The sequence below is a fragment of the Puma concolor genome, chromosome A2, assembly GCF_028749965.1.
Source record: "Puma concolor isolate L17-30 chromosome A2, mPumCon1.1.hap2, whole genome shotgun sequence".
Lineage (NCBI taxonomy): Eukaryota > Metazoa > Chordata > Mammalia > Carnivora > Felidae > Puma > Puma concolor.
In genome coordinates this window covers 31321941-31340379 of record NC_141668.1, presented here as the reverse complement: position 1 = coordinate 31340379, position 18439 = coordinate 31321941, and the positions used below count along the sequence as shown (strand labels likewise).

Genomic DNA, 18439 nt, shown 5'->3' with positions numbered 1-18439 from the left:
TTTTCCCTGGAGAGTGGGATTTTTTTTTCCCTACATATGTTTTCGTCTCTGTGGAGGCCCTAAAATACATAGTCTGTTCAAGAACTCCAAACCTTGTCTTCTGAAATATTCAGAGTTCTTTATACACTCTGCATGCACCTGTTTCCAAAGAATCCCCAGGAGGCAAGAGAACTTGGTTCTAGACAATACGGTTTAAAATCCAATTGATTCTAAATCTAGTCTTCCCCAATTCCTTTTTTGTTTAACTTCTTTTTTAACGTTTATTTATTTTTGAGAGAGACAGAGTGTGAGCAGGGGAGGGGCAGAGAGAGAGGAAGACACAGAATCTGAAGCTGGGTCCAGGCTCTGAGCTGTCAACGCAGAGCCTGGTGCAGGGCTTGAATTTACAAACCACGAGATCATGACCTGAGCCGAAGTTGGACACTTAACTGATTGAGCCACCCAGGCACCCCCTACCCCCCACCGATTTCCTTTGTTAACACATGATGATTTTATAGTGATTTTTAGTGCTATCCTGTTTCTCCACAAATTAGAGAATAATTTTAAGGGCCTTTATATTTAGATAGAAGAGGAAAATTTCATTGGCAAATTGTTGATTCTTTACCTAAAAGTCATTATAAGAAAATTTGTATGCATGATAGGTTCACAACGTATGGCCTTACCTCTTGATAAAGGTCACTGAGATCTTCCTGGTGGGCCTGTTTGGAACATCCTGGGAATTCCCTAACACAACAGGAATCTGGGGGCCAGTCCATCTCTGTCATTTCCAGCCAGTCAGTGAAGTACACCACCCCACAGCATTTAAACTGCAAAAGAATGACTGGTCAGGCTCAGCAACTACAAAAATATTTTCTTAACTTACAGAAGATTAAACGTTAGATTTCTTAAATTTTTGTACCCAGAGCCAAACTCACCTCTCTCATTACCTAACGATGTGTGTACATTCTATGTTGACGACAAAAATGCAGCCAAGGACCCTATAATGGAACACTTCTGAACAATAATGCTCATAACACATGCAAACAGATCAGGCATGGCTGAATCTCTCCACGACTGTATGGTCCTCCATAAGTGATCATTCAGCAGCAGACTGAACATTCACAGTAACAAAATCATTAGCAAGAATCCTATATTTACCATTAAAACTTTAGCTACTAAAGAACAGTTGATCCATCTATTTGCATATCACCTAGTTTAACTAATATAACTGCTTAATAAATTCAGACATTAAATTACAAGTTTCCATTATCTCTGTAGAAAGAGTTGTTGACCAAAAGTCCACATCACAAAGATTACCCAACTTGGATTGATTAACCACTAAATTGTCAAAAATTTTTCAAAACATAAACACAGGTTTGGCCAACAAATTTTTATTTAACTGAATGAGAATCTTGAAATAAAGTACCATATTCTAGCACCATGATCTCAGAAGAAATGATATGCCTTTAGCTTGAATAAAATTGGATTTAAGGAAAATTACTGTTGTCTTTTGTTTCTTTTTATCTAATTTCACCAAGGATTAGCAAAAACTTTTTCTGGTGAAAGTTTAGAAACACTGCTTAAGGATATATGTAGATTAGATTCAGAATAATTAACTATGATAATTTTCTGCCCTTGGATAGAGGGAGTTACTCTTCCCTACAGTCAAAAACAAGGACTCCTGGCAATCACTGAAAAGAACTTTGCCAAGAGTGACTGGCTCTGCAAATTATGTAGCCCAACAGACCAATCTGTGTGCAGGATTAACACCGTATCATAAACTAGCACAATCCACCATTTCAAAATCCAACTAAAATCATCTATGAGGAATTCTGAACTTCTCATGTAAAATGAAACAAGGAAAATACTAAAAACCATTTTACACTTTTCCTTTTGCCTAAGTAACTAATTAAAAAAAAATCTTCAGACTATTGTAAATGATGAATTACTGATGCCACGAGTAATACTAAAATTTTCTGAGAAACATTTTTTATATTTTTACTACTTTCCTTTTACAAACTTGTTCTAAAAGCTACAGATATACCATAAACATCATAAATTAAGTCAAACATAATTTGACATCATATATTTTACAAAAGGCCTTGAGTATCCATAAAAAACATATGTAGTAAAAAGACTTCACTTTCTAAAAATCATAAACTACTATATTTCCAAGGCAGGCTTTTTCAATTCTTGCACTCAGAGAAAACCCACTTCTCTCGTTTCCTGAGGACATGTGTTTTTCTATGCTGACGACAGAAGTACAGTTCTTGGAACTCAAGCTCCATCCACAATAGAACAGCCCATTTATCTGGCCTGGTCAGGAAATGAGGTGCTCCACAGAAATGACTTTTCCAAATAACTGAAGCATACCATGTTCAGTGCCAGATATATTTTTTAATATTGATAAGTCACTGAGTCATTTTTTTTCTTTTTACATAGTTGTTTTTCTTTGTCAACAGGAGATACTAAATCGGTAATGAAATTTTCCCTGAGAACTCCCCTAAGTGGTCCCTCCACGACACTAGGCATGACTGTGGTCTACCTCTTCTCACGGTTTTCTCACCACCTTTAAAACCACATTATTGAGAGAGGGTCACTCTTGCTAGCATCCTGTGAAACTGGAAAATACCACCACCACTTTACATATAAAGAAAGGTTCTGATGGGCCAGGTAACTTGCAGAGACCAGTATGTGGCAGGAGCCTATTTATTCCAAAGCCTGTACTCCAACCATTAAGTTAAAATAAATAAGTAAATACACCTTTAAAAATGAGTTTTTAAAAAATATATGAAATAAAGATCACTAAGGCTTGAGTGAAAGTCCACTAAAATGAGGTACGTGCATAGAACTGCACTGAATGAAGGTCAGAAAAACTGGGGCCCCACCAGGTCACTTTTAGCTCTACAGTTTATTTTGGGAGAGGGGTGTTATGGGCTGAAATGTGTTCTCCCTTCCCAAAATTCACCCCAAAATGTGACCACATTTGGAGATAGGACCTTTACAGATGTAATTAAATTAAAAGAAGGTCATAAAGGTGGGATCTACTCCTATATGACTTACATCCATATAAGAAGGAGAAATCTGAACACAGATACATACAGAAGGAAGATGACGTGAAGACACAGGGAAAAGACTGCTGTCTACAAGCCTGGGAGAGAGGCCTCAGAAGAAGTCACCCCTGCACCCCTCGATCTCAGACTTCTAGCCTTCCAAACGGTGAGACAATGCATTTCCGTTATTCAAGCCCCCAGTGGTAACTTATTATGGCCATAGCCCTAGCAAACTAACACATAGGGGCTTTAAAAGACTCTTTTGGGGGTGCCCAGAGATCTTCGCCATCTCCTTTTGGGGGAACTGGGCCTATGATACAGAGGAGGGAACTTACCAGGCAACGAAGCTAAAAACATGTACTATCATTTGCAGTGCTGTACTTCGTCTACCTAAGTAAAGCCCCTCTTTGTGCCACTGGGAAAAAACTCACCTTGCTTTCTAGCCTGTTTTATTATGGTCTACATCAGAAATCCCAGAACATAAGGAGCTATGGACAGCTTCCACCCAGGGCAGTAGCTGAACACATCTTACCATAAATTCCCTAAGGCCTCACCTTTTTTCCCTTCACGTTGCCTTTAGTACAAATGAACAGTAAACAAACAAAGTCAGGAAGCATTTAAATAAATAGGAAATCTGTGTCACTATGATAATTTTCACCATCTCGACAACTGTAACACCAGGAGCCAAATTTGGAGATTATCCTGTACTTGAACCTCTGCCCATATTCCAGACAGAGGAACTGAGCAGAAAGCTGGATATCTATCATGGGAGACGCTGCCTCTCACATGAGTTGTGGCCCAGCTCTAAACGAAACGAAAGGAAACAGGCATACTTGGTCACCCCAGCATCTCCAATCACAAGAAAACTGCTTGGGCAGAGAGCTTGGTTTGAAGCAAGATCAGCGGTTAACTTCAAGTCACCGAATTTTAAGCATCTAAATATAGGCTGTGTTTGAGAAGATGATATCCATGGGGCTTTATGGAAGTTAGGTAAGAAAAGCTGAAAGTGCCTGTGCTTTGTAATGCTATAGTTAATAACCTTAAGCTAAATGAGATCAAGCTTAAGATCCCATTTATTCTTCTCAACAATCCAAGGAGGCAGGTAATTTTATTATCCCTATTTTACAGGTGAGGAGACTGAGGCTAAAGACGTTAAGTAAATGAGAGAAGCTCATGTAATATTAAGGAGCAGAGCCAGAATCTGAACCAAGATCTGACTAGAAAGCTCATGCTTCTTAAAAAAAATGTTTATTTCTTTATTTTGAGAGAGAGAGAGCATGAGGGAGGGGGAAAGTGAGAGAGAGAGAGAGAGAGAGAGAGAGAATCCCAAGCAGACTCCATGCTGTCAGCACACAGCCTGACACAGGGCTCCATCCCATGAACTGCAACATCATGACCTGAGCTGAAATCAAGAGACGGACGATTAACCGGCTGAGCCACCCAGGTGCCCCAAAGCTTATGTTCTCAATGATATACTGATGCTTAATTCCCCAATAAGAACCATTATTTTTTTAAAAATTAACTGTTTAAAAATAAAGACAGCCCTAAAGGTCGTGAAAAATTATGTATTCAAATAAAACTTGGATATATATCAAGAAACTCTCATAAAACTCCACAGTAGGTTAGCAACATGGCTCTTAAGAAATTCTTAAAATATATGTGAAGCATGTGAAATGAAGGGAAAAATGGTACACAGGAAGAAAAGAAGGGCATGGAGTTACTTAAGGTATTTCTCAGTAAAGAATTCCACCCAGGGTAACTGAATCATAGGCTTCACTTTTCAGCACAGAGAAAATGACCAAAGCCAAAGCTTTGAACATTTGTTTTGAAAGTGTGCCATTTATTCCATACCCTCTGCCTCAGACACTGTAGCACTTACCTCTCTCTGGAAAAAATTCCAAGCGTGGGTAAGCCACCGGTATCTAGGTAAGCCATAATTTGTCATTCTGGCTTTCAAAGTGACCATGTCTGACCACTGTACTGGAACCTGGAGATAAGAAACAAAATATCAACAGCTGGAATACACAAACACACACATACAGGAACACAAACGTTCACATATTCATAAATACAATCACTCACAGACTCATACACATACTTGGAATGTATTGCAATTAACAGATGCTATTTTAAACTTATATTTGTGGCCCAAATTAAGCTCAAGGTTATTAGCTACGTATTAAACAATCTCTATGTGTAGATGTTTGCAGTAAATGAGGAAGTTCTTTACATTAAACAAAGGAAAAAAAAGCAAAATCATTTAATGCTAATATCAAGCATTAGGAAGTCACAAAACAAGCAGTTTACTGTATATCCTACAGATCCAGCTAAAGAGCTCCTCATAACAAATGATCTGCCCAGAAAAGTCCTCTGATTTGATTTCAGAATGCTATGGAGTTGGTCTTTGAAGTGACTGCAGATTATAGCACTAAAATAATGGGATAAGAATTAAGAAGGAAAAGAATTCAGCTCAAGTCAAGCTTCACTGTGGATTAAGTGTGTAAATATCTGTCCAAACATTGGGTTTCGGGTGCATGCTAGAATTTTAGAAAGAAAACCTCTCACATTAAAGCGCTTTTTGTGCTTCTTGCCCCCAGTCACCTAGCACAGTCTCCCTTAACAGAGTGTTTAATCATGACAGCTTCAGGTACACAACCCAACAGTTGGCCAGAAACCTAGTCAGCATATCATGCAGTGCTTTATCTACAATGCCAGGGGAGAAACTGATGCATACACATCATAGTCTCACCACACATGTGGTATTAGGTTTACAATATGTAACTGGGGAACTGGACAGATATCCATATCCGATCTATCGGGTAATACAGACCAAACTTAGCCAAACAAGCTTGACGCTAACTCAAGATTAGGACTATTTTGAAATCTTATTTTGAAAAGACAGTAATACCAATAGAAGTAGTTTCAAAATTCCTGACCACAGAAATTCTTCATTGTTTTCCTTTGTTACTTTTCTTTTTTAATACTTGGAAATGTGCATATAAAAGGAAACATGCCAACACTGGGGCACACAACTTTGTTCCCCCTGAAAAATGGTCTGACCAGGTATACTCCATGTTCGCACGGTTTCGACAAAGTTCAGGTAACTAAACCAAAACTCAGGCTACTCACTATAAGTTATTATTTCATATTCTTTTGAACATAATATACATAGAAAGGAAATAAATTCTCTAGAAATTTATAATCTGAAACAGTTAATAATATTGATTTTTCTAGAGAAAGAACGAAGAGGAGGTAACTATGTATAAGCAACAGAAATAACAGGGAAACAGACTGACGTCAAATCTCTTGATTTGGTTATCAGAATAGTCTTATTTTAAATTTTATTTTACAAAATAAATATAAGTTGTTTCTCTCTTGTGACCACAATCTGAGACCAAATATGGCAAGAAACAGAGATCATTGAGGTTCTGGCACAAAATACTGTGATTTGGCCATAAAGGAAAACACACAGTTATTGGCTCCTTGCATGGAACAGCTAAGAGCACAAAGCCCATTCTATGCAAAGGCTGGGTTCTGCAAAATTTGGCAGCTAATAAACTTTAATGGCACTTTTCTTTCACACTGCTATTAGAGCAAAAGCAATAAAAAAAATTCTGACAAACTTTTTTTCCAAAGAACCATTTTCCACGTTTCACTTTTAAACAGCCCAAACAGCCCTTGCTCTATCCTGATGACTTAGTGGGGAAGATTTGTATAAGCAAACAGTGATGTACGCACTCAACTGAAATGGCAGTGTGCATCCATATAGTACCACTATGACACCAAGAAGATATGTGGCGACTGTCCCTTAACACAACAGAAGAAAGTATCTTCTAGAATTAGATTATATTAGAATCAAAACAGTTACTTTCACATACCTTAAATTAATTCACTTCATATTTGTTATAACTTGGGAGATTTATCAAATATCAGTATGACATAAAAACTATACAAACCATTTTAAAATCCATAGAGAGCAAACTTCTTTCTAAAAACCTTTAATTATCAAAAGGAACATGATCAAAAGCTGAGCTGACGGGATCAGAGGTTAATTATACAACTACTATCTATTGCTTGAATGTCAAGAAGATACATGTATCTTGGGAAGAAAGAAAAAAAATAGAAGGGAACATCTCTTTATCAAGAAAGCATAGAAACTGAGTCTGGAAGAACTACTCTTTCACTCCCCTAAATATACGATGTTTCTAGGGATGGAGTGAAAACGTGATTCTCAAAGACAACAAGAACATTCCTATTTTACTAGGAGATTTCGTTTTAAAGAAAGTTTTTAACTTTCTTAAAATTAGTTAGAACCTGCCCTGACTTTTCAATTTTTAACAGAAAAAAAAAATCATCCTAAATTCTCTCTTCTTACTAAGAGCTGTCAGACAGGGGAAGCACTACTGTTTTCGGAGGGGTTCAGAGATGTGGCTGTGCCAAAGCATCGTTTACATGCAAATTAGCATATGCAAAGGACCCATTAGTCTCTAATTACCGCTTAGGATTCAAAACAGTCTCACAGGACAGTAACAGATTCACCCCAGAATCTTCAATAACTGTATCGGTACCAAAACACTTCTATTTTATTACGCAACTGCTGAAATGCCTCTCTGAAATAAATACAAAATAACCTCTCTCTTTTTAAAAGCTCTTAAATGTTAAAATGTTGAGGATTCACCTGGGGAACTTGTCACAAATGTGGATGCCTGGTGCCTGCCGTTTCTTCTTCTGCTTTCCCCTCTATTCTGGCCTAGTGCCCTATAATGTGCATTTTAAAGACTGCCCTGGGTGACTCCTGCTGTAGACAGTCCAAGGACTACTTGTTGAAAAACATCATCTTCCTGAAACAGAATTACTCCAAGATGCTCGCAGTGGAAAAATCTGGCCTGCCACCATGAAAACAGCCAGCAATCAAATATGCAGAGATGTTCAACCTCATCGGCGATAAACGCACCAATTTTCACCAATGACGTGGGCAAACGTTAAAAAAGTAATAATGCCTAGTGTTGCGCAAGGGTGAGGGGCAAGTGATAAACCAAGCAAGACTGGTAAAATCTTAAGACTGAGAGACTCTGACCCTTGTTCCTTCTCTCATTCATAGCTATAAAAGTTTATTTCAGTTGATAAAATGAAAGAAAAAAAATGCTTCAGAGCTGTTTTCAGGTAGCCAAGTCTCAAACTAGCAGAGTGTTTCTAGGCTAAAGTAAACACACAGCAACTCTTCGAATATAATTCTTAAAGTAGAAGATGGCTCAGCTTGTTGCGAATAGAAGATGCATGCTTCCTATTCATCAGCATACAGCTGCAGTGGGCATTTTCTGAGGCTTACATGTACATTTTCAAGCTCTCCCAGATCCTGTTGCAAACACAAATGTTTCCTATTACACACTCAAAAGTTGGCATAATTATTTTAGGACACCTATTATTTGTAGTCTGTTGTATCCGTGTTTAAGCAACCTGTGGAATTAAAGACATATAGTACAGCAAATAAAACATTACAAATTATGATTTGGAACTATGCTTTAGACACAGACAAGAAAATGTTAATTTTCAGAGGTATTGGGACCATCATTGTTATCATATAGTATAAACATTCAAATTAATAATCATGTGCCTAAATAACTCCAAAGTATGTGATTTAGAAATCTGCACTAGAGATTGTCCAGATTGTAACTGTATCCCACTTTGAACTCACCATAATCTCCTGTTCATACGTCCAAACACCGCAAGCCAGTTCCACACAGAAAATGACGAGCAAACTTCCAAAGTACTGTAGGAGAACAAACAGTTAATGCTGTTAGGATAGAATCAAAACGAGATGCAGTCATTAGACACAAGCTAAATCTTATTCAGCATTGTTTATCCAGTGGACAAGAAAACAGAGGCATATAGTCAAGAAGCTCCCTTGGGAATAGATGGGAGACGTGTCAGCAAATTTAGAGAAATCTGCAGACAACGTCCAACAACTCACGTACATGGGCCGTTTGGCTGGTGCTCTATTTTATCAAGTACTTTCATGATGAATTCACTCAAACACCTTGTGAAACGGATAGGACTACCTCGTTTTATAAGTGAGAAAATTAATGCAGAAAGTAGGCAGTGCGATTTGCTCAAGAATGTGTACAGCGAATTCTGGAGGGCTAAGACCCTCGCAGTTGTGTCCCTTAAGCCATACCTCGACACCTCTCCCATTGTGGAGGTACCGTTGCAGAAATAGGAGGTGAAAGTGTGAGAAAGAAAGGGCTCTCTGAAAGTTCTCTTCACTAAATTCCAGCAGAAATAAAACAATACCAGTGCTTTCTGCATCTTACGTCACTGGGTCAGGGTGGGGGTCCCCGGTAGTGACGATTAGTGATTAACCCCCGTTACTGGAATGACATTTCCCTTACGGGCAGGAACTTTACTGTGTTCCTTGTTACAAAGCAGGTGCTCAATAAAGATTTGTTATATAATAGAATAAATGAAAACAAAGCAGAGTGATATCACTGTAAGAGACTGGGAGCTGCCTTGGACTGGGTGATCTCTAGGAAGGTGATTTTTAGGAAGAGTCAGTAATGACAACGAGAAGGCAATGCTGATAAGATTCGTGGAAAAGCAATCCAGGAAGGGGAACTATTAAGTGCAAGGTCACCTATCTGAGCATGCTAATTAGTTAAGAACTCCCTGGTAACTGGAGTACAGAAGGAGGCAGGGTGGGTACAGGGAGTGTAAGTAGACCACGATGAGGAGTTTAAAGAGCCAGATCTTCATGGGCAGTAAAAAGGATTTTGGCTTTTATTCAAAGTGTAATCAAAATCCAGCGGCATGTGACAAGATCTGACGTACATCATAAAAACATAATTCTGGCTGTTTTGTAAAAAAACGACCTGCAGGAAAGCAAAGGTGTGATAATAAAAAAAATTGCTAAATAAAAAAATTGCTGAGCTAGGATGGTAGCAGGGAAATGGGCTGATACAGGATTGGGAGCCATCAAAACTTGAACACTGAACTTGAACTTGAAAGGGGAGGAGGAAATAAGAAATCTAGAAAATTGAGCTGATTTTCTACTACTTCCAGGCTATAGCCCTATTATTTAAAGACATCAGTCACTGCTACTAGTTTTAATTTGTTTCTTTCATATAAAAAAATAAAGAATATGTAGCTGCATAATCTCGTAGATCATAACATGGTTTGAAAATAAAAATTGGTTCAAAAGATAAAGTGATATTTTTTAAGGTATTCCATTTTAGCACTTTTATTTTCAATATATGCAGTACTCCTGGTCAGCATCAATCTACTCAAATCTCACTGCCTTACTTTAAAGATTTTAGCCTTACAATGATGATCAGAAGAAAGTTTGTGAACACAGTACTCTAAGTCAGTTTTTCTGTAAACTCTCTTTCACGGCTTACTTAAGAGATTTCTAGACATGAACAATACTACATTTCCCCCTTATGTTACAAAGAGCAAATATTCAATAATTGTATACCAGATCAATTTTTTCTACGTTTTAGAAGACCCTGCAAGAGAGTAAGACTCTAGAGAAAAATTGTACCATGGGATATTTTTGTTTTCTCAAATCCGTAATCTAAATTCTTTTCAAAATTGACGTTAGGTTACAATGAAGACCAAAGCAGCCCTGAAAAGCAAGACATCTCTAAAATAAAACATAGACATGGACACTGTTGCTTGTCAGGAGATAACCTTACTTTGCCTTGCAGATCACCAGGCAGATTTCTGGATTGATTTTATATCCTTTTAAATTCCACTTGAGTCACTTCTCTTGTTTCTTGCCTCCTGGAGTCACTGGCCAGTGAAGGGCCAGCAGAAGGGCCCCAAGCACAGAACTCAGGGCAAAGTGCCCAAATGTAAGCAATACTTGTAATACCTGGGTAACTGTGCCAGGCCTATGGATCCAAACAGTGTAGTAACTACTCACACGCCAGCACCTCTGATTTCTTGTGGTGAGCATTACAATGGGCTAGCAACATCATGACCTAAGCATCTCCAGGAATACATAAATAAAGCCTATATAACTTAAACAATCACTTATTAAAAACTCAAAACTGAGATTACCTATCATGAGAAGGAAGAAGTCCACATAAGTTGGACACTCCTTTACCTCTGGGAAAACTCTAAAATTATTTTATCTTTTCAGATTTCCAATGATGTCACTGGATGCAAGTTCTTTCATATAAAACAATACTTCTGTCTTTATTCTACTTATACTCGGGAGCACAGATTTATTTCAGTTTCAGATTGAAAACGCACATTTCATCAACATTGTAAAACCTCCTTGAACTAAATTAAATCTAAAATTTAATTCAAATTATACATATATATATGTTTGTTTGTTTTTTTACAAACAATGTTGCAGTCTCATGGTCAGATGCCTTTGCTTTGTTGTCATTGTATTGGCCTCACACATCTAGTCTTCTAATTCCAAGGAAAATGTTAAATGCCAAATCCATTGTGAACACAACAAAGAGAGATCAACCCCATTTACTCCTACTTTTTCTTTTTCAGTGAGCTCTGAGTCTTAGATGGTCATCCTCAGATTGACTATTGACCAGATAATCCCTCTGCCAGTATTTTGTTTAAGGGCTGGACCTGAGTGAGGCATCTGCTAATCCATAATTTCAACAGAACAAAGCTAGCAAAGAATAAAGCAATGGCTCCTGCTGACCTTTGCTATGGTATGAAGTGCACATACGTATTACATTTCACTAAAAAGCCCTCCATTGTCCTCGACAGTATTGGGAACATGTGCATATCTCCCCTGACGGTGTTAGCCTGTGTCTCTCCTGCACGTCTACATCTACCATCCCCCTGCACACGCCTGGGTGAGGTGGTCTGTGCCAATCTAGTTTGCAGACCAACCAGCTACTCTCATCTCCTTCCTGAAACTTGAGAAGAGCTCAGAATTTGGAGTCGGAAGACTGAAGTTCAAACCCAGATCTGAACACACTCTGTGACCTCTGGCAAATCATTAAACTGGCCTGGCTTCAGTTTGCTCATCTGTATGGTCAAGATGCAATAAAGCCTTCTTTGCTATTATCATCAAGGTTGATGGGAGGGTGGTTTGAAAATATTTTTTAATTTTAAGTTTGCAAAACATTATACAAATGTTATTCTGAACCAGTGTGTGAAATGCAATCCGATATTGACTTGTCCTTCCTTGCCGTAGAGGAAGTGCATTACCTACAACATGACCCGATTTTTTCCTCATTATGGTTCTCCAGCATTTCCTCTCTCGTTCTTTACCACTTTGCTTTTCTCCTTCCCTCCATGTATGGCAGGGTTCCCACTGTGGTACATCAGGCCTCAGAGGCTTTGGCTTTTAAACCAGTGAGGTGCTTCACACCTAAGACACAGTGCTCATTAACTATTTGATTATTGGTTCTGCCTGGCAGGGATCTAGTTCTTTTTTTGTTTTTTTAAGTTTGTTTATTTTGAGAGAGAGATAGAGCACAAGCAGGTGAGGGACTGAGAGAGAGGGAAAGAGAGAATCTCAAGCAAGCCCCTCACTGTCAGCAAGAAGCCCAACATGGGGCTCGAACCCACGAACCCTCAGATCATTACCTGAGCAGAAACCAAGCGTTGGACGCTTAATGGACGGAGTCAGCCAAGTGCCCCTGGCAGGGATCTTGTTCTTAAAGATTATTTTATGCCCCGTACCTGAGCAGTACCTGTCACACAGCAACTAGTCAATAAATAGTTTACCAACGAAAAAGACCAATTTCAGATTTCCTTGAGATTCTCCAATTCGAACTGTTTCCTGTTGACGTTTGACTCCCCTTGACTTCTGCTTACACATTTAAAGAAATTTTAAATGTTGCCTTTCTGTGTTACTATTGTCTTTTTTTGTGGGTTACTATATGATAATCCGGTGTGCCTTTAAACAATTGGGACGATTTAATGAAGCTAAATGAAAGGAGCTTTCCTCAGCTACCAAAAACTGAACATTTTCAACAAATGAAGAATGTGAAGCTGTGTGTTTATACAAAAAAAAAAAAAAATTCAGAATGCGATCATTTGCATGACAAACTATTTTATTTGCTTTAAACATGATCCAATACAGAGTTCCTTAAAATAGCTAAGCTCATCTACTGTAACTCAACCAAAATTTGTGTTCTATGGATAAGCTTTATCTCTAAGCATATGTTCATGAAAAAAAAAAAAAAAACTGCATCAAATAAGGCAAGCGGACAATAGGACACACTCCCCAAAATATGCAATTAATTAGTGACCTTTTTTAACCAAATCTCTCAGGCTGAGGGTAATTACTGTCAGCTAAGAACTGAGAGCCCTCCCTAGGTTTGATAAAAGAAGATCAAATAAAACACTGTATGTGAAGTTGCTTTGTTGACTCTTTTTAAACGAGACAAATGAGAAGAACATGGGATCTGAAATAAAATAGACTTGGCCTCCAGATTCTGGCTCATGTACGTATCAATTGGATGAATGTGGGCAAACCACTAAGCCTCAGTTTCCTCATTTGTAAAATGAGAATGTTAAAAATAACCTTGCGGTGTTGTGCTAAGGATTCAATCAGGTAAAGTGTTCTTGGGTTGTAAACACTCCCTAAATAGCAGCTATTAGTAACCGTATCATAGCACCTAGTAAAGTATAAACTCAATGAGGACAAGACGTATCATTCTGGCTTAAATACTTAACATATTTACCGGGATAGTGCACGTACTCAAGGCCTATTTCTTGAGTAGATGTGCTAGGATCAGGGGAGGATGGTGAGTAACATGGTTCATTTCCTTTTATCAGCGGCACTCCCACTAAAGGATGTCTAATCCTACAAGCTATTTGACAAAATCTTTACTGAAATCCCTACCTAATGTGAATATAGCTGGTATTTTTCCAAACATCTCTATTAGGAAGCCAAGGAGGAAGTAGTGGGTGGGGAACCCAACTTCTCTTTAAAAAGGACTGAAATCAAGTTGTTATTTTAAACTAAGATTGGCCACAATATCCACAATATGGCAAGAATGGCATAGGGTTAACCACTCCCTTTATCCACTGGAAATTTTTGAGGAGGAAGAGAAGGACATGAAATCCCACCTTCCTATTTAAGCCCTTGGTGACTTGTGGGTAAATGCATCCCGCAAGAGAAACAAAGGAGATTTATTCCTCCCTATTAAAGGTTATTTCATCTCATTATATGTATACAGACAAAATAGTAAAATCTCAAGGAAGTCCTTTCCTAAAAAAACATTTATTTATAAAAATGATTGGTTCCCTGAAACCATCCACCCCAGGATTTCCTCCTAAAGAAAGCAGATTAATAAATACATGTCCCTATCCCTTCTCCCTCCTGAAATTTCACTAAAAAAAAGGGGGAGGGGGCATTTTTTTTAAAAAAAGGTATATTCCCAGAGGTAAAGGAAAAGGAGATAGCAACAAGTATAGTTTGGAAATGTACAAATTTATCAACAGTCCCCCAAAAGCTGAGTCGTAACCTAGTGGAGAAATTTGAAAACAACAGGGTCCCCCAAATGCTCAGATATTGGCAGCTGGGATACCAGTGAAAGTGGATGAAGGTAGAGTTGAAGAATGACTCGTTGCAAACCTGTTTAGGAAGAAGTGAGACCCCTCAGGTCCCTTTCCCCACACCAGGTAGGTGGGTGACTACCCAACCCCACCCATATGGACGTTGGGGATATTCATTCTCTGGAGACAGTAAAACAGAGTGTCAGGACTAGGGACACTGGATACAGTAGAGGATAAAGTACCGTACTAAAAAAGAGAATTGAAGTTCAAATTTACACACCTTTTCCACAAAGGTTCAAAACTCCAGTCGAACCAAAATAAGCATTGGCTTTCTCAGTAGAATACCGGAAGCGAAAGGGCAGTGGAGGAATGTCCTCAACATTCTAGGGAAAAAATGATTTCTAACCTATAATTCCGTAGCAATCAAAATTATCATGAAAAGGCAAATAAAGCCATTTTTAGCCATATAGGCTTCAAAAAAATTGTCTCCTCTTCAGCAAACAACTGAAAGATGTGCTTCCTAAAATGAGAGACTGAACAGAAAATGGCAATGACTTGGAATCCAAAAAACAGGGATCTAAAATAAGAGAGACACAAAGTAAATCCCAGAATGGTAGTAAAGGGATAGCCCATGATGCAAAAGCTTCAGTGGGCCTAGACTGGAGCATGTCTAGAATGTTCTGAGAGAGATTTCTTAAAAAAAAATTTGATAGAATGCCCCAAATATTTGGACATATAAAGAGAACAGTTATACCAGAGGGAGTTTAGAGTTGAATTACACAGAAATACATAGAAAATAGAGTTATTAATTCCAAGAAAAACAAAGTATTATTCCAGAAAGAAAAATTAAACCCAGTACTTTCCTGGCCCAGCTGTGAATAGTATTTACATAGTCCTAATCCTAAGCACTGATCTATCCAGAGTTATGACACGTCCGTGTTGAGGTATGATAGGAAGTATGCACGAAAGGTTGGGGCATGAGGGCAGGAAAGGGCACCAGTTCTCCATCTTAATAAGTTCTTCAGCATAAGAAGTCAGTGGGTAGTGCTTACAGCTAAAATTTTTAAAAACGAGAATTTACATAAATATGAGATTTAGAGATGGGGAAGTAAATTCCAAGGGAATCTGTGAAAACAAAATTGAGAGCAGCTGCCACTTAGGAGTGGAAGATGGCGTAAGACTACTATTTCTTGTAATAAGGCCTTGAGAATGAAATTAACTGTAAATTATGTGCATGAAGCACTCTGATACAAATAAAAGCAAAATTAAAACAAACAATAGTCCCCCTGAAGCCCTGACACCAAAGAGAAGAAGCTTGGAGACAGGATTATCTATGTTCTACATAGAAAACGTTATTCAAACAGGCTGCGAATTTTAAGTGGCCCAATTATACTTCACCGTTACTGGAACTAAAGGCGGTGGGTGGCAGATGGAAACTTCATGCTCAGGTGCTGTCATCTTTTTGCTAAATGCACCTTCAGTAGCTTAAAATAGGAGTGCTACAACAAAATACAAAAGTGTATACTCAAATGTGATTTATAGACCCAACCCAGGGGTCTCTCTGTATTACTAGATCCTGTTTGGCAATTCGGATCTCTCCTGCAACATTGCTCATTAAAACCACACATACAGTCTTCTCAGACTAGTGTGAGTTGGATTATTTTCCATGATATTTCATTTCAGTCAAAAAATTATGAAGCTTAGAATTCTATTTTGTGGGCAATTTCATTCAATGAGAGGGGCCTGGTTTTAGTTAACTTGCTGGAGAGAGATATATTTGTATACTCAAGTCACGTGAGTATATAACATTGTAAGTGCACAAAAGTATATTAAATGTATGTAAAAAAATCAAGTATGCTAATATAGCTATGCAAATATGTGTATGTGAGTGCATACACACACACATATGCATGCGTAAATAACTTACTGTGCCAGAGATTTACATGCTATATAATTTATATAATTATATAATACGTAATATACAATTATATAATGCTAAACTATATAATTTACTTCTCAAAAAATATTGCAAGAGCATCATTACGTTATTTTTAAAAAGAGAAAATGGAGCTAGGCACATTCTCACATAAGTGAGAGGCAATAGAACACTAAGTTTTTCAGAGCCCAGGCTCTGAAGTCAAACATCCTAGATTCAGATCCCAGCTTTACTACTTAATAGTTGGGCAAATCACTTTTCTAGATCTCAATGTCCTCATCTGTAAAATGCGGATAACAGTAGTGAAGCCTCATGGTATGGTTTGGAGAATTTACATACAATACTGGCTGGCACATAACATGTTATTATATTAGGGATATTGGTGGTGGTGTTAGCAATATCTCACAATCTACCATTTAATAGACCCCCAACTTATGAACATATATGCACACAGGGACATGTTCACATATGTTTATATAAAACTTTTCTTATCTTTGAACTGATAGGGAATGACCTAAAAACCTTATGTTCCCATCTTTGACCTTTCCTAGCTGGAAAAAAAAAGACTGCCAATAATTTCAAAATTTTAAAGATGGCAAAAAAAAAAATGTCCTTTTTTTGTCCATCTATAATGGCTAGTTAAAGGTACAAATGCTGTTTTACTGGCTATGTAAAATCCTTGACGAGTTATATCAGAAATTCCATCTCTTATTTTTATGTTTTGAACTTCTATTATAAGTCAGTCAGATCAGCTTCTTTCCAATAGTAAAATTAATTTTTATTCTTATTCACATTTTACAATTTTATAATGAAGTCTGGTGTCATGTAGGCAATGAGTGCTTAACTGTTCATTAAATGGAACTTTTATGAAAGCACTAATGAATGAAAGTGATTTTTTATACCTTTAATTCTTTACTGTTAACAATCAATAATAATAAAATTTCTAAGAAAGTAGTATTTATTTTTGTGTAAAATATCAAATAATTTTCACTTTTGGGAAAAGAGAGTAATGTTTAAATTTTTGTTTCCAGCTTTGATCAGTCTAATGAAAACATAAAAGCAATCAATGTATTGAGTGTTTAAATTTGAAGAGTATTACATTTTATTTTATTCTAACGTTTATTTATTTTTGAGAGACAGAGAGAGACAGAGCATGAGTGGGGGAGGGGCAGAGAGAGAGGGAGACACAGAATCCGAAGCAGGCTCCATCCAGGCTCTGAGCTGTCAGCACAGAGCCCGACGCGGGGCTCGAACTCACAGACCGCGAGATCATGACCTGAGACAAAGTCGGCGCTCAACCAACTGAGCCACCCAGGCACCCCGGGAGTTTTAAGTTTTATAAGCAGTTGAGAAATAGAGGCAAAAATATTTTTGATTACTAAGAGCATCTTATAGAAAATATATTCTATTACTGCAAAACTTCTATCTTCATTCCTTCCAGCTTTAGAGAGAAGACTCTGAGATATACAGTATCTAAAGGAAACCAAAAGCCCTAGATCCAACCCACCACAAATAAACCAGGCACTTATTTTCCAAACTGTTTTTCTACATAAGTACCAACTAGAAAATAACTTTTACATTAAAACAAAATTCTAATGTTTTCCTTGAACACTGTCATATAAGTTTCTCTGTGCAAGCAAGCGGATAATCAGCCAAGTATCACAGAACACTTTCAGTAAGAATATATTTCACTGAGAGAGAAGTAAAAATTATAGACACTGTAAAAATTATTTTAACCTGCTATGCTCTTAATTTATAGCTAAAAAAAAAATTATAACTAAAAACTCAGGCCTTTTTATCTTAAGAAACATTCAAAATATTGAAAACCAGAAAAGTCAGATTCGCTTATCTTGGAAAATTAGTACAACCTGAGATTCACCTCCCTGCAAATGAAAACGATTTCAAAATATAACATACTTTACTGGACATCTTAATATTTTTAAAACACGGTGCCTTCTGACTCCTATCTACACACTACATATCCAGCACT

The 18439-nt window shown here is 37.6% G+C and overlaps 1 protein-coding gene across 4 annotated transcripts in view; it reads right to left on the bottom strand.

Annotated features, from left to right (window-relative positions):
• Window positions 1–18439, bottom strand: part of TSPAN12 (tetraspanin 12) — a 74284-nt gene that overhangs the window by 21306 nt on the left and 34539 nt on the right. For 3 of the 4 annotated variants that reach the window (XM_086691580.1, XM_086691569.1, XM_086691590.1), the window contains 3 exons: window positions 8728–8802; window positions 4912–5019; window positions 663–806 (listed from right to left, as the gene is read on the bottom strand). In XM_086691580.1, the coding sequence (XP_086547706.1) occupies window positions 663–806; window positions 4912–5019; window positions 8728–8802 (327 nt within the window). Of the gene's footprint in view, window positions 1–662; window positions 807–4911; window positions 5020–8361; window positions 8489–8727; window positions 8803–18439 lie in introns of those variants that run through there. The other variant, XM_086691595.1, reaches the window with a different exon arrangement.